The sequence below is a fragment of the Anolis carolinensis genome, chromosome 2, assembly GCF_035594765.1.
Source record: "Anolis carolinensis isolate JA03-04 chromosome 2, rAnoCar3.1.pri, whole genome shotgun sequence".
NCBI classification, from domain to species: domain Eukaryota; kingdom Metazoa; phylum Chordata; class Lepidosauria; order Squamata; family Dactyloidae; genus Anolis; species Anolis carolinensis.
The window spans coordinates 101,566,432-101,582,080 of record NC_085842.1 but is presented as its reverse complement, the minus strand read 5'-3'; the positions used below and the strand labels follow the sequence as shown (position 1 = coordinate 101,582,080).

At 38.5% G+C, this 15,649-nt stretch overlaps 1 protein-coding gene across 1 annotated transcript in view; it reads right to left on the bottom strand.

The window, feature by feature from the left end:
- Positions 1 to 1,279: 1,279 nt before the first annotated feature.
- The window catches only part of LOC100558132 (collagen alpha-1(XXV) chain), a 104,759-nt gene continuing 90,389 nt past the window's right edge, over positions 1,280 to 15,649 (bottom strand). The window contains exons 43-47 of the mRNA XM_062970307.1: positions 14,486 to 14,539; positions 13,971 to 14,057; positions 13,103 to 13,165; positions 11,354 to 11,392; positions 1,280 to 7,761 (exon numbers count right to left, since the gene is read on the bottom strand). Coding sequence (XP_062826377.1) covers positions 7,708 to 7,761; positions 11,354 to 11,392; positions 13,103 to 13,165; positions 13,971 to 14,057; positions 14,486 to 14,539 — 297 coding nt within the window. The 3' untranslated portion in view covers positions 1,280 to 7,707. The remainder of the gene's footprint in view (positions 7,762 to 11,353; positions 11,393 to 13,102; positions 13,166 to 13,970; positions 14,058 to 14,485; positions 14,540 to 15,649) is intronic.

The following is a 15,649-nucleotide window of genomic DNA, read 5'->3' as shown; positions in this document are numbered from 1 at the left end:
ACAAAACAGATGTGATCTATCGTCTACGTGACGTCCCTTCTGATATTTATGGATAGTCATGTCAGCTCAGGTGTTCCTCATAAGACTTGATTTCCAGACCTTTGATTGTTGCAGCTTGTTAATATCATTTCGGACTTCATTGAGGACACCGAAAAAACCCAGTGTGAGCTTGTCAAAGCTTTCTTCCCCTATAAGTTTGTGTAATACAAGTTTTATCCCCTCCACCTGTTCGAGACAGTGTGCATCTCCCTCTAGTGGTCACCCTGTTCCATAGGAATCTGTTCCAGTGGGACTTTCTACTTTAGTCGCTTGTGCTGCCTCTGGTTATTTTTGATATTCTGCATTCCTCAGGATTACACTGAGTCTCCCAATTAAGTAAGTAGTGCTGTTCTGGCTTGAGTCGTTCCCAATATAAATTGGAACAACTATGCCCCTTCATGAGTTTGGATTGTATCTTTACTTACCTTTAGCAATGCTGTCCAGGACTGATGGAAGTTACATTCCAATATTTGGAGAGCCAAAGTTGGTGTATAGAATACTTTAATACATCCAGTGCCTGCAATCCAACATTCCCTCAACATACCTTAAATGTGGGGACTGCAGTGGTGCAATGGGTTGAACCCTTGTGCTGGTGAACTGCTGACCCGAAGATTGGCAGAACTGCTGACCTGAGGGTTGGCATTTCAAATATGTGAGACGGATTGAGCTCCTGTCAGCTCTAGTTCCTGCCAAACTAGCAGTTCGAAAACATGCAAATGTGAGTAGATAAATAGGTACTGTTTTGGCGGGAAAAGGCAAAGAGACGCTCCAAGCAATCTTGCCAGACACATGACCATTTCAGGCTCCTCAGCTTGAAAATGGAGAAAAGCACTTTCCAGAGCTAGAGGTGAGCACTGCCTCCAGAAGCTGGAAATGAAAGAAGCCTTGCCTTTGTTTGTGTTTGTCTCATGTGATTGTAAAGGCACTGAATGCTTGCCTATGAATGCTGTAATCTGCTCTGAGTCCCCTAAGGGAGAAGAGCAGAATATAAATAAAGTGTATTATTATTAAATGTGCTATGGCAATACCATGTGAATAGCAATATCGTACAACTCATGCCGATAACTGGGCACCATTGTGCAATGCAGAATGCACACTGTGCAACTACTGGTTTGAAGTCGATAATAGCTCAACTGGATGGAAATAAGTGTTAATCTTAAATGTCAGAATGGGTTCACAGTTCTGGTTATGGATGCTGAGGGCTAAACAAGAGAGAAATGATAAAAACCATAGTAAAAACTGTATGTACAATAAGCAGTTTATTTTTAAACTGTTCAAATATCAACTCTTGCTATGGATTAAAGCACAAAATAGTGGGAACACTGCAAAACAGTGCAGTGCCTGTTGTAAAATTTACAAAACAATTGATCAGTACAAGTCCTTTATTTTTATTCAATAATGCATAATACTGTATTAATGCCTTCATTTAAAAATAGTTGTTCCCCCTTATTACAACTAATATAACACTTGTTGTGGCATGTAACATGTTAGAAAATGTATAGAAAGTTGTAATCAGTAATAGGCCTGTTACATAAAATCTTCGCCTTTAACTTCATTTTAAAGCAAAGCTATACATTTTACTGAAGCTCGGCAGAGTTTCCTTTTTTTAAAAGTATAAAGCCTATAAATACATTCCACAAAGTTCCTTACAGGAGACATAACTGTCAAAAGCCCTTATCTCTTGCCCGGTGAACAGAATTCGTCACATGAAAAGACGTATCTAACGTTAACCTTAAACTCCAGCACAGCGAAGTAAGCCAGACTGGAATCTGTCAGCCTCTTCATTCACCTGCAGTCATACATGTTCTACATATGTACTGAATAAGAGTTTTTATAGAATATAAAAGACACAACATATTGATTTTTTACTCATAATTGCACTTAAGGGTAGAGCATATGCAGTCTATTTTTGTTTTGAACCTATGGTTCCAAGTGAAATAAAGGGAACTTGAATTATTAATAATCAAGATCTCTTCCTGAACTTTATTGCTCAGCACCCTGTAGAATAGGGGTCAACAATAGGAGGCTGTGGCCCATAGGATTCCCCTTTGGAGACATCTTCTGACCTCCAAGCTGCCAAGGTAGAGATGAAAGAGGTATGGCAAGAGAGGCATCTATGGCAGTGTAAGCCAATGGCAAGTGACCTTTTTGGGCTGGCCCCCACCTTTGATTTACCCTCAAGGTGGTGTCAAGGAAAACTGGTAGCTAACCAGAGCTGTAGAAACGCACCATAATTATTTACAAGTCAGTCAGTACAGATTTACTGTATCATCTCTGAAGTAGGGCACATTTCTTAGATTACCCAAGTTCCTGTTCTCTCTATGCAGTGAAAAGTAGCAAGTTAGCATTAAAATACCACTAACTTTGGCACCTGTGGATTTGAACTATCAATACTTCGCAAATATATATTAAAAATAATCAGAGTTTCCTTGGAAGGGAAAGGGAGAAAGGCATGTGGGCATTCAGTCTAATTAGAGCAAAACCTCAAAACTGATAAAAGGCAGGAGTAAGATGAATTGATAGTTGTAACTGTAGACTGTATATCCTAAGTGAAATCCAGTTTAGAATCAAATGTTTCCAGTACGGCCTAGTTTTGGTTTTAAAAAGGAAGAATGCCTTTTCAGTTCTCTGTGATCTAGCACTTTGTGGCAATTAGAGGCATGATGAATCAAAAAATGAAATACTTCCACTTCCCATTCTTTTCAGTGGTAGAGATGTAAGCATGAACATTATGTATTGGTCTACCTTTTAAGTCATTGGGATTAAATAGTGAGTAATTTGGGATGGATCATACCTAGAGAACATGTATTAGGATTATTTCATTCTTTCAGGACTATAAATGTATCCCATCAAAAAGTACAATCTGTGCGCCCCTTTTGTGACTTTGTCTTTTATGGATCTGATTAAAATGTTCTCTCTAGACCAGTGGTTCTCAACCTGGGGTCCCCAGATGTTTTGGCCTTCAACTCCCAGAAATCTTAACAGCTGGTAAACTGGCTGGGATTTCTGGGAGTTGTGGGCCAAAAACATCTGGGAACCACAGGTTGAGAACCACTGCTCTAGTATCTCTAGCTCCTCCAGTGCAATTTTGTGGTAAACTTCCAACAGAAAGAGGTATTTTCTCAGGTAAAAAAATTCATTTTAAATTCACATCTTTCCACTTTTGTGGGCCCCTAACCCCAGAGATATGGGGGTGGGGGGCTAACATCTACACTAAAATCAGGCCATCGGTTGAATACTGGGTATGTTTTTTCCATAGAAATGCTTGCTTTTCCCAAATGAACATCTGCTGTGAGTGCAGTTTATTCAGTATGCACTTTAGAAGAAGTTGGTATTTATCAGTCATTTTACTGGATATTATATTGGAAGCAGAAACTGCCTAAAGCAGGGCTCTACAAGAGATTGCTGTGGTTCTGCAAGAGCCTGGGATTTTGTGTTTTGTTTTTAAATACATCTGCCTTTGAACTGTAAATGCAATAATTTTTATGCAGGGTTTCCCTGAGAACTTAAAATCCTTTCAAGGGTTCATCCAGCATATAAAGGTTGGTAAAGACTGTCATAAATAATTTTTGAAAAAGGATAAAATAAAACCATCAAAGAGTGCTAGTGCAGATACTTTATGAGGATATAATTGGACAAAATAATTACAAATACTAAAATTCTAAGGTAAAGAATTGAATTCAATATCCACCACCTCCTCAGGGAGACATAGTGGAAAATAACATTGTTTATTATTTATTTAATTAGGTAATGTTGTTTGTTCATCAAAATTTAGTATCAATGTTATCAATATGATTCTTCATAAACATCACATACTGAATAAAACTGCTTTTGAAAATTGCATACGGAAGTCTTTTATTCAAACCATGGATAATGCTGACATCTAGTGGTGATTTGATGGCTTAACTGCTGCAATGAATAAGGGCCACTTCTACCAAAATGTCAATTATTTCCTGGGCTTTAAAGCAGATTACGTTTTCATGACACCCTACGGCATGAAATATGGCCCTGAGAAGTACTTTTGAAGATATCTCTGAATCATCTCCTGTGTTGGAAAGGAAACTGGTAACACTATTTGAGGAATGGTACCTAATCACAGCAATGTACAGGCAGTCCCCAAGTTACAAACATCCGACCTACAAACAACTTATAGTTAAGAATGGGGCTGAGAACAAGAAGTGAGAGAAACCTACTCCTCAGAAGGGAATTTCACTCTTGAAAAGAGTTATCATGGGGAAAAGGGAGCTTTATCACCAATCCTTGTTTCCACAACAAGCCAAATTTGTCAACATCCAATTCTCACAGGAACAGAAAGTGAGGTGAAATCTGAACAGAAGCACAGACACCAAAACAAACACCACAGGGGTGTTAACCCTAACCCTAACCCTATCCAAAGCTAATGTATGAGTTACACTTAAAAATGTACCTATTCTGACATATACAAATACAACTTGCAAACAAACCTACAAAACCTACCTTGTGCATAACTTGGGAACTGCCTGCATTTAAATTAATGGGACCTAAATGATTATACACCAGGGTGGCAGGGCCTTCTGCCTACAATGTTATCCTGTCAATGGGGCTAAATTTGGGGATGTTTGAGGTCGTGTTTGTGGTGGCAGAACAGCCCCAGATCCTTTTAAGACAGGTAGGGGGAAATGGGAATTTTGAGAGGTTTGACCAAAAAAAATACATGTCTATATATCGCCCTCTGGATTGGGTGATAATTGTGGAAAACATCCACTTAATCAAAAGCCCTCTTCTCCACATAGTCATAAAATTCTTTGTATTCTCAGTTTACTGTGTTCTTCTATCATTCCTTCTATCACTAAATGAATGCGCATTGGTATGCAATATAAAAATAAAACAATATAGGCTGGAGTAAAGGATTTCACTAGAAGATAGAAAAATAGATGTTGCTCTCAATAGATCAATGCGACTTGCCATTGATTTCTGCCATCTGAATAAGAGCATTATATGCAAAAGCAGAGCTATGCACAACATGCTTTGACTTTCAAAGGGGATTTAAAAAGCCAATCTTCTGTACTGAGATTAATATTTTTTAAGTGAGAAGATTATTAGTTAATCTTTCCTTTGGTGTAGTTTTTTTTTTCATTTACACAACAGATTATCTTTAAGGAGCAAAATAATGTCAAATAAGCATCAAAAGCCAAATCTACAGCTAACATACATAATCAACAAAGTATATAACAAATGAAGCAATGTTAACTTTACAATCTTACTTTTTAAATGTATAATATGCATCTTCTACCTTGAAGACTTGTACACTATTTTAAAGCATCAGGTGGAGGTTGTCTATGAGACTTTTATCAGCATTAAAAAAGGAAATAATATTTAATATTACTGAAGATTCATAGGATAGCAGTCTCAAAACATCTTCCAACTACATTACCAGCGAGCATCATGTCGTCATTACAGAAGTGAAGCCTAGTCAGTGATGCAAACCAGCACTTTGGGGTATGCTTCAACCCATCGCTAGGAATGAGGGCTTAAACCCTGAATTAGAATTAAGCCAATTAGCACCAAAATAAATGGGGGAAGGGAAAGTCAAACTTGCCAGGTTTTGTTCAAACCACAAGTATGATTTCCCTTGGTTTCTGTAAACATGTGAGTGCTCATGAGAGCTTGATCACTATTACTGCTTCCTGATGTTGACAGAGGTCAAAGGATTCAGGTACCCCCCCCCCCCCCCGCCCAAAGCCATAATTTCTCTGAGTCAATTTTGCTCTAGCAGATCTGAAATATCTTCCAACTATGGTTGCCAGCCTATAACACATGGAGAGCAGTATTACTTTTAACAGCTGTGAAACAGAAACATATCTGTAGAAAATGTATATGTTATTCCACTGATAGAATAAGCAGGACCAGGTGAAGCTTTTCTTTCTCAACAGCCATTCAAGATATTAGCCATCTCCAAAACCAGATATTGGCAACTCTTCTTCTAATCCTGTTTTATTTACAGCACCCTTATCAAAGCACTAGCTTCCTTCCCAACTTTCCTTTACAGGCATCGTGATTTTCAGATACCAAATCCTGTTAAGACATAGCAAATTTTATTCACTCTCTTTCCATCCTCAATTTTTTCTGTATTCATATGGCCCTCATGGCATTATTGACACCCAAATGCTCTTTTAATATTGCGACACTTCAGCAATTTTAAATAAAAGGTTAATGATCAAATGTGGAGTCTGAAGATAGCGTTGACAGTGTAACATTGACTCCATCTTAACCCTCACACAGATATAAGAGATTTTTATATCCCTGGAAGGTTTCTGATCCAGGTAGCAGAAAGGGAAATGACAATGTTTGCATATTCCCATCTCCCCCTGTAGTTCCTCATGCCTTCATATGCACTGGAGTGTTGGGGGGCTCTCCAAAATAGTGTATGTGTGTTTGTGGGGGGGGGGGGGGGTAGTGATGAGTCTACAAAGAGTGGTGGGAACTTGTGAGCACCATGTTGTCTCCTCTGCTGCCGAAAGGAATATTCTAAATTAAACTCTACTCAAGGGCAGATCCTATAAGTGGACCAAATTTAGGAAGAAAACAATGAATGGGTATGTGAGCCTATAAACAGAAAAATCAACTTTAGTTTGTGAGGGATATAGAGCATTACGCAGTTGTGGGCAGTGCTATTTCAAATGAATCCATTTCTTGTTGCAAACACAAGCTGATCATGGGCTATATGTGAACATGCTTGAACTTCTGGAATTAGGAAGTCACAAACCAGTTATAGCAAAGATAAATATCAGGGATCATGTTTTACTCCACCATTATTATTTGTGCTCGTTTTCACAATCCATCAGAGTTGCCTGCTAGAGCAGCTCCATTCTTTGTAGCAAGCAATAGTCCAGAAAGTCCAGGTGATTTTCAGAAAAGTCTCCTGTTCACACATTTGATTTTTCTGCCAAGTATCACTGCCATGAGATAGGACTACCTGGGATCAACGCGGCTACTTCACAAAACGTGGAACTTCTCCGGGATCTCTGTACTTTGGAAAACCACTGCCAAAAGAACTGCTTCCATGAACAAATTACTGATCCTATTATTAAACTTCTGACTATACATAGTTTTGTTTGGGAAATATTTATACACTGTTCTAATCAAAGTAATGAAGTACTTAGTTGTATATATGGAGTGGGGAAGCCAGATGGAAAATGAAGGTCCAGTTTTTCGGTTCTGATATAGCAAGTCTGGATGTCCATGGAAACAAGGATGGGACTTCATACGGGAATCTTCTCAATCTTACTCCAAGTAGTTGGCATTCATATCCTGGTGTTAGGAAAGATTCATCACACAGAATTTTGGTTGGGTTCCAAATCTGAAAACTGAGATGAATTTCTTCACTGTTCATTTTTTTTCAAAGGAAAAGAAAAACTGTTTGGCAAGTGAACTGCTCTGAGTTTCCTCAATGCTGCAGTACTAAGTCTTGCAAGGGAATCTCTCAGGCTTAAGCAAGCAGAGTTCTTCCAGAGGTTTCTTCACAAGAAGAAGCAGCCACTGATGACAGAGTAGGTTGCAATGACCCTGTCTGTTAAAGATTTCTTCAAAGTGGAGGCAAGTAGCAGCACATATGGTAACACTTGTATACACTTTTCCAGATGGGAGGTTCCTCCTACATTCATCCGTAAAGCACAGCACGTCTTGCTTCTAGGGCTGTATCTTTTTTTTCTTTTTTGCTTTCTCCTCTGTTTGCATCTGGGACTACGTGCAACAGAATTTCAAAGTTGAAAGCCAACATTTAGAAGAAAGACGTTCCTTCTTCATGCAACATAAAGGCACACTAAGTAAAGTTTCTCAGTGCTGTTAGTCCACTCAAGACAGTAGCATTAGCAGCGAATAATAGTCGATTCCCAGCTACCTCAGCATCCAGTTATAAACTCATGGCATTACTTATGCTTGTCCTAGGGGCCCTGGGAATGTTTCGGTCTTTAATATTCATACATGACATCATTCAGTATAAAACACTCAATATATTACTGTTGAAGACTTATTGTTTGTGCGACTTCCCCTTCTTTTTGTATAAAAATTAGAAAAGACCAAAATATTTTACACTATTATTTACACAATCCATGCTTGCAGGATCACTGCAGGAAAAAGAAAAAGAAACAGAGACATGTTTTAAAACTCAGGCATAGCATGCATCTCACTCTTGTCCATTGGGAAACATCTGTGCTTTGTTAACATGCAAGTTTTAGAACTACCCTGGACATTTCTACAAAATGTTGGGGTTGGGTAAAAAAAAGAGAGGAAAAGTAATACTTTGGACAATAAAAGAAAGCTTCTGGTTTTGAGATCCAATGCAAGATATATTTTACATTATCTGATGATAGTGTTTGCTTGCATACAATATAATGATTTTACTGTACAACTGTCCCACCTCAAATTATTATATTATTATAAAAAATCCAGCATTTGTGATATTGATACGTTTATTAACAAATGTTGTTTCATTTCTTGATGTGGTTTTCAAGTTATGGTGACCCATCTGAGGTTGCCATAAGTTGGAAAAGTTTATTCAGAGGGGTTTGCACTTGCCTGCCTGTGGTCTCCCAAACTGCTAGCCTAACACTCAAACCACTGCATCATGCTGGCTCTCTAATGAATTATATGCCAGTTGCACATAACCACAACAACATAAAAATACTAAAAATATACCAAACCCTTTTATCAGTTAAAAATCTCCCTATAGGGAGATAGGGCGCAATATAAATAAAGTTTTATATTATTGACACAAAGACATAGTATGACACAGCAAACGAGATCTATATGCTGGATTTCATATCACAAAATCACAAGTCGAACACTTATTACTACTACTACTACTACTAACTTGGGTACCCAGCAGTGCCCGATTTATTTGTAAAAGGCATTGTTTGTTTTGGGTGTTAGGTAATATAATGCAGTTAATTAGTAAAGTAGAGTCTCACTTATCCAACACTTGCTTATCCAACATTCTGGGTTATCCAACCCATTTTTGTAGTCAATGTTTTCAATACATTGTGATATTTTGGTGCTAAATTCATAAATACAGTAATTACTACATACAGCATTACTGCATATTGAACTACTTTTTTTGTCAAATTTGTTGTATAACATGATGTTTTGGTGCTTAATTTGTAAAATCATAACCTAATTTGATGTTTAATAGGCTTTTCCTTAATCCCTCCTTATTTTCCAACATATTCGCTTATCCAACATTCTGCCGGCCCATTTATGTTGGGTGAGACTCTACTGTAACAGTATTTATTAGAAAAAAACCAAGTCTTTGATTTCGTTTATTATGAATGCTCCCAATAGAAAATACATAATGATGTGGGTGAACTACCGTTCCCAGAAGCTGGTCATGTTGGGTCTGTCTGGCAAGTATGGTCCAGATTCAGCATTGCCTGGGTTCAGTGCTCTATGGAAGAGGGCACTGAACCCAGGCAAACTACAGCTCCCAGAATCAAAGTCACTTCCCAGAAAACCCCTGCAGTATGTCCAAGTGGTCACGGGTCTTCTTTGTGGCAAGTTGGTTCTAGTCCATTGTCAGTGGGGATCACAGATGCAGGGTGAACTACAACTTCCATCCTGTGGAGTCAGTCCCTCAATCCTCTAAGCAGGTATGGGCTGGATGTGGCCCCTTGGGCTCTTTTCTCAGGCCCTCCTCTCTCTCACCATCCTATCCTTCCTTCCTTCTCTCATTTCTTCCTCCTTCCTTCCCTCCTTTCCTTATCTCCCTCTTTCTCCCTCCCTCCTTCCCTCCCACTCTTTCGTCCCTCTTTTCTCTCCTTCCCCCTCTCTCTTCTTCCTTCCTCTTTGTCTTTCCATCCTTCTCTCTTTCCTCCCTCCCTCCCTCCCTCCCTCCTTCCCTTCCCTTCCTTCCTTCCTTCCTTCCTTCCTTCCTTCCTTCCTTCCTTCCTTCCTTCCTTCCTTCCTTCCTCCCTTCCCTTCCCTTCCCTTCCCTTCCCTTCCCTTCCTCCTTTCTTCCCTTTTTCTTCCCTCCTTCCTTCTTTCTCCTTCTTTCGTTCCTTCCCTTTTGTCTTTCCTTCCTTCTCTCTTTCCTCCCTCCATTCTCTTCCACCCTTCCTTCCTTTCATCCTTCTCTTACTCTCTTCCTTCCTGCCTGCCTTCTCTTTTCCGTCCTCCTTTCCTCCTGGAAGAAGAGAAGGCAGAGTGTGAACATGAGGGGGAAAATACTTTTTTGCTGCTCTAGAGACCAGTTTGCCCAAGCCTGCCCTTCAGTATGTTCAGGTGCTGATCAGTTTCTCTGTTTGCTCTGTGCCATTGGAAATGGTTAAGGGAGAGGCAGTGGGCGGGGTCATGCAAATTCCACACCAATGGAAAGAGAAAGGAACCCTGGGAGGTGTCTTTGGTGGTGGAAAAACAGAAGATCCAGGAGGAAATTGTTCCGGAAAGAAAGCCTTCACTTCAGTATGGCGTTTGTGGAGGACATTGGCAGGGTTCTTGGACATGTTCATGGCTCTATAACCTGCAATGTCTTTCCAGGGAGGGACATGGGTATCTTCTGCTTAGTGGGAACTATAGCCTGTTTGTCGAGGCGGGACTTTGTGTGACCAGAGACCTGTGCCACATACACACATATACACTTTCACTTTTATGTGTATAGATAGATTATGTGTATAGATATATAGATGATGATGATTATTATCATTATCATTCAGATCTAGGCTCCAAACCTGCCTAGTGTGGAAATATAGAAAAAGAATGATTTAGATGGGAGAACCCCCTTGCTTAGTCTCTGTATAGCCTGCTGTTAAGAGATCTGGGGTGCTATAATCACTTGCTGTTTTCCTCTAAATAATTTCAGTTGGAACCAAACTAAAATATATTGCAAAAAGCTCATGAAAGCAAGGTGCAAAGTCAGCTGTAAAACTGAAGTAAATCTATATTTTTGTGGCATAAATAGAGCTAAGTACGAGGAGACTTACAGATAAACTGCTACCTCTAATTATAGTTTAGAACATAAAAATGACATCCATTACAATATTTAATTATGGAATGCAATGTCCTCAGATAGAAACAAAAAGGGAATGTTCAAATTTGTCATGAAACATCTGCCATTATCATTTAATTGAACTATATTTGAAGGTGACAGTTGCTCTGGTTCAGTTAGAGTTCTCTTGTGGTTGGATTGCTATGGAGACATTTATGCTGATACATTTAGATTTGCCTCCATTATTATTTTTAAACAAAACCTATGTAGCACCTATTGCTGTTTCCATGCTTTTGATCTCACTAAACAACAAACAATAATCAGATCAAAGAGAAAATCCAGACTGTTCTACAATACCTTGTGCCAGCATCCGGGTACTGGTAATCCATCTGGTCCCTGTAAAAATTAATGAAACATTATATTGCTACAATACACACAGATAAACAAGTTCTGTATTTCTCTTTATTTTTGATTAATCTGTATGATTTGAAAAATAATGCCAGCTAATATGAAGGCCCATGCAAAAATTGAATACTGTGTCTGAATAAAAAAATGTATGTAGGAAGCAAATGTTGACAAATACACACATGATTTGCCAATGACTGCTTTTTCAAAAGTCACCACATTGATCTCTTAATTTGCTCAACTAAAAATGCCTTGGTTCTATATAGTAATATGAATTTCATGGAAATATGTTGCTTGATATAGGTTCTTGGCCATGTTTCAAAATTCGATGACTGCCAAGAAAAATGGGGTTTGAATTATTATGTGCTGCCAAGTTGGCTTCAATTTATGGTGCCCCTTTGAATGAGAGACCGACAAGAAACCTTATTAATAGCTCTGCTCAGGTTTTACACACTTAGGGCTGTGGCTTCCTTTGTTGAGACAATCCACCTGAAATATAGTCTTCATCCTGTCATCAACTTTACTGAACATTGTTTTTTTCCCCCATGTCTTATGACATATCCAAAATATGATAGGCTTTGTTTTATCAATTTGGCTTCAAATGAAAGTTCTGGCTGATTTGCTCTTAATACAGATCTTTCTGGGATTCAACTCCTGATTGAAAAGTTTGGCTCACATTTCCTCTAATCATTCAGCCCTTATCATTAAGCTAAACAGGAGCCAGAAAGACTAACATACCTCAGACTGTGAAGCCTGACCGAAGCGTCAGAAGAGATTAGACCAGGCAGGGGCAAACTTGGGCCCTCTGGGTGTTTTGGACTTCAATTGAAGGCCCAAGTTTGCCCATGCCTGGATTAGACACTGATGTTAAGAAAGGGCAAAGTTGGGTAGGCATAGCACAGCTCAACATCAACAACAAATTGTCTTGGTGTTTTAATTTTTAGACATGTTCCTTGGGATATCTGGGGTGCCGATTCAGAAAATTGTATTTGATAGAATGCATCAGCTTTATTTTCTTAGGTATGGTTATGGATTTCTATGGGTGAGTAGATGGAGACTGGTAGATGCGATATGTTCTGATCTCAAAAGCTAGAGTTGATAGTGGAAAACCGGTGCCGTTTTTGGAATCAGCAGGTTTAATATTTGAGGCACCAAAACGTGTGTTGACCAATGTAATAAACACATCCCACTTGGAGTCAACAAGTAGGTCTCAGAAAGAAGGTGGAGCTAAGAAATCAGGAGTATCTGGAGAAAAGAGGCTTGAATATTCCTACAGGTCATTGTTCTGGTGGTATTTCTCTCAGTTTTCAATAAAAGATCATTAAAATTGACACTGTCAATGGCTGTTTTGTATACGAGTGCACATAATACAAATTTGGTTATCTTGTTGTCTTTATTACAGAGAACCCCACTTACATGTTCTGCATAAAGTGTGTAGCAGGGGTGCCTTAATGTTTTAAAAATCAATGATTTGCTCCCCCCCCCCCCGAACTGCTACCTAAGGCAGCTGTATAACTCATGTAGGACTGTTTGAGCATCCCAAGGATTACATATAGCTTTATGTGCTTTGTTTTATCATTTTAAATAATCCACTCTGAAAGCAATTTGTGGTTTCCAGAATGGGAGAAAGGGAAGACATAGAAAAAGTGTAGGAGAAGAAGAAGGCATGCAGAAGAAGAAAGAAGGAGGGGGATACTATACCAAAGGGCAAAGCATATCCACACCATCCAGTTCTGGTAAAGCTGGCTCCCCTTTAAAAATGAACTGTTAATTGAAAAAGGAGAGATATACAGAAAAATTATAGGAAGGAAAATGTAAAGAAAGAACAGAAAGAAAGTGAAGATACATTTTAGAGAACTAAAGAAACTGCACAGATCTGGGGAGATCTACTCCACTATAGAAACCTGGAGCCCTCCCCCCGGGAAGGGGGGAAGAAGAATTAATACGGTCTCATTTCTTCCTTTCAGCTGTTATTGAAAGTAAAACCAAAATTTATTATGTGTCTTGAGATGGAGGCTTAAAATGGTATTTGAGGAGTGAGGTTTTCATTGCGACTGGTGTGATATTCTTAGAAATCTGTTTAGTATTAAAGAACATAAAGCAGATCTTCATTAACTTGTGACCCATCACATTAGTAGTGGTGCCAAGTACTGTCACTGCCAAACCTTTTGATAACCCTGCTAACTATTCTTGCAGGCATCAGGCGAGATCCAATCCCAGAGGAAATTGAATCCATCTCTAATAGACGTCCATCTAAAGTAAGAAGAGGCAGGATTTTTTTCTGGCTTGATAAATAGAGGGGTTATCATTTATTTAACGTCTTCACTGTGGCTGTGTATCTCCTATAGTGTTCATTATTTTGGAAGAGACCTCTCAGCAGGCCACACTATACTTGGTAGGGTAATTGATTGTTTCATGTTTTTAGACTGCTGCATTAAAGATATGGTTTGATTTTATCTCTCTAAGTTTGCAACAGTCTGCTTTCAGAATTCCTTTTGCATTTCCACAGCCATGATGAAAAGCAGCTGAAATAAAGGAGGCAAATATTCATGGTCAAATAAAACCATACCACTGGACAAGGCTGATCCAATCCAGGGGGACCCGGTTCTCCTTTTTGACCCTTTGCTCCTTTTCTCCCAGGCAGTCCTCTTTCTCCCTGGAGATACAAGAGAAAAATTAAAATCTTATTTTCTGAAATATCATTTGAAGCTTCAGCCACTGTCTATTTAGACTTTGTTCACATTTAACGTATCTTTTCTGTGTACAATATTTGCACCAAAGCTCAGATGATGTTATATGGAGAAATACCAGACTAAAATAAGCAAAGTGATTATTGAATCATGGTAACAAACATGTTTGTTACATTTGCACAAAGGGTTTAATAATGACGCTGGTCTTATGTGTATAAAATTAAGGTGGTTTAGCTCTGTGACATCTAACCAATAGTTTCTAAGGCTGCTTAAATGACAATTGACAAATCTGAAGATTTTCAATGCACCTATGGATAGATTATCCTGGAACCTTGTTCCCGCCTACAGACCACCACATACGCATCTACTTCTGTGGGTAGGAAATGGTACTAACCTTCTCTCCTCTTTCACTTTTTTCTCCTTTTTCTCCTCTTAGGCCTGGAAAACCCTACAAAAACAACATCAAAACATTTATTTATTTATCTATTTACAACATTTATATCCTGCCCTTCTCACCCGAAGGGACTCAGGGCGGCGTACACAATTGGCAACAATTCGATGCCTACACACATTTAAAACATAGCAATGAATAAAATCCAATTACAACACTTAAGACAATATAAAAATAGAAAACATATAGTTAAAGTCCATTCATCCAATATCCTCGTACTGTGGCCACATCTATAGTGCTAAAAAAATGCTGGCAACAAAGCAATGGGAGAAAGTAGCAACTGCAAATTTTTAAAAGCCTCCGAGTTGTTTTTTAAAAAACAAAAACTAAAATATGACAAAACAAATGATCAATCAAAATTGCAATATTAACAACTATTAGCTACTTCTGTAATAACTTACATAATAACATAATTTACTACCTTTAAAAAGTTATTTTTCAAGTATGGTTTTAGCCAAACTATGTTAAATATTCAAGAATACCTTCAAGACTATCTTGCAGTGTATCAATATATTACTAGGTAGCATGCAACTAAGATGAATGGAATACAAAAGTGAAAAGTAACAAACTCCATGTTTTGTCTTAATGAGTCCAATAGTTCATCTCTAAATACAAAATCTAAAATGGAAAATATTTTTGATCAACTTGGTGGCTGCCTGCAAACATAGCCCAGTAGATAGATAGCTTAAGATGGACTTGGCTGTGTGAGACCTGGCCTCAGTTCCCCATCTACAAGATAAACCTGGTGATGGAGAAATATCATGTAGGACTGTTTTTAGGATGATGATGATGATAATAGTTTTATTTCTTGCCCACCTCTCCTCATGGTTCGAGGCAGGTCACAGCACAGTTAAAAACACACAAATACTAAAAAAAATTCTACAAACACACATTAAAATTCAGTTCCATAAAAGATACAGATCAAAACATTTTTGTAAAATACACATTAATCACAGAGGACAGAGACCAAAACACATGACATGACTTTAAAATTAATGCTTAAAGACTGGCTGGGTAGACCTGCCGGAAGAGATAGGACTTTACATGATTTTAAAATTTTGACAGCTGATCGAGCTGTCGGAGCTCTACCGGCAGGTCGTTCCACAG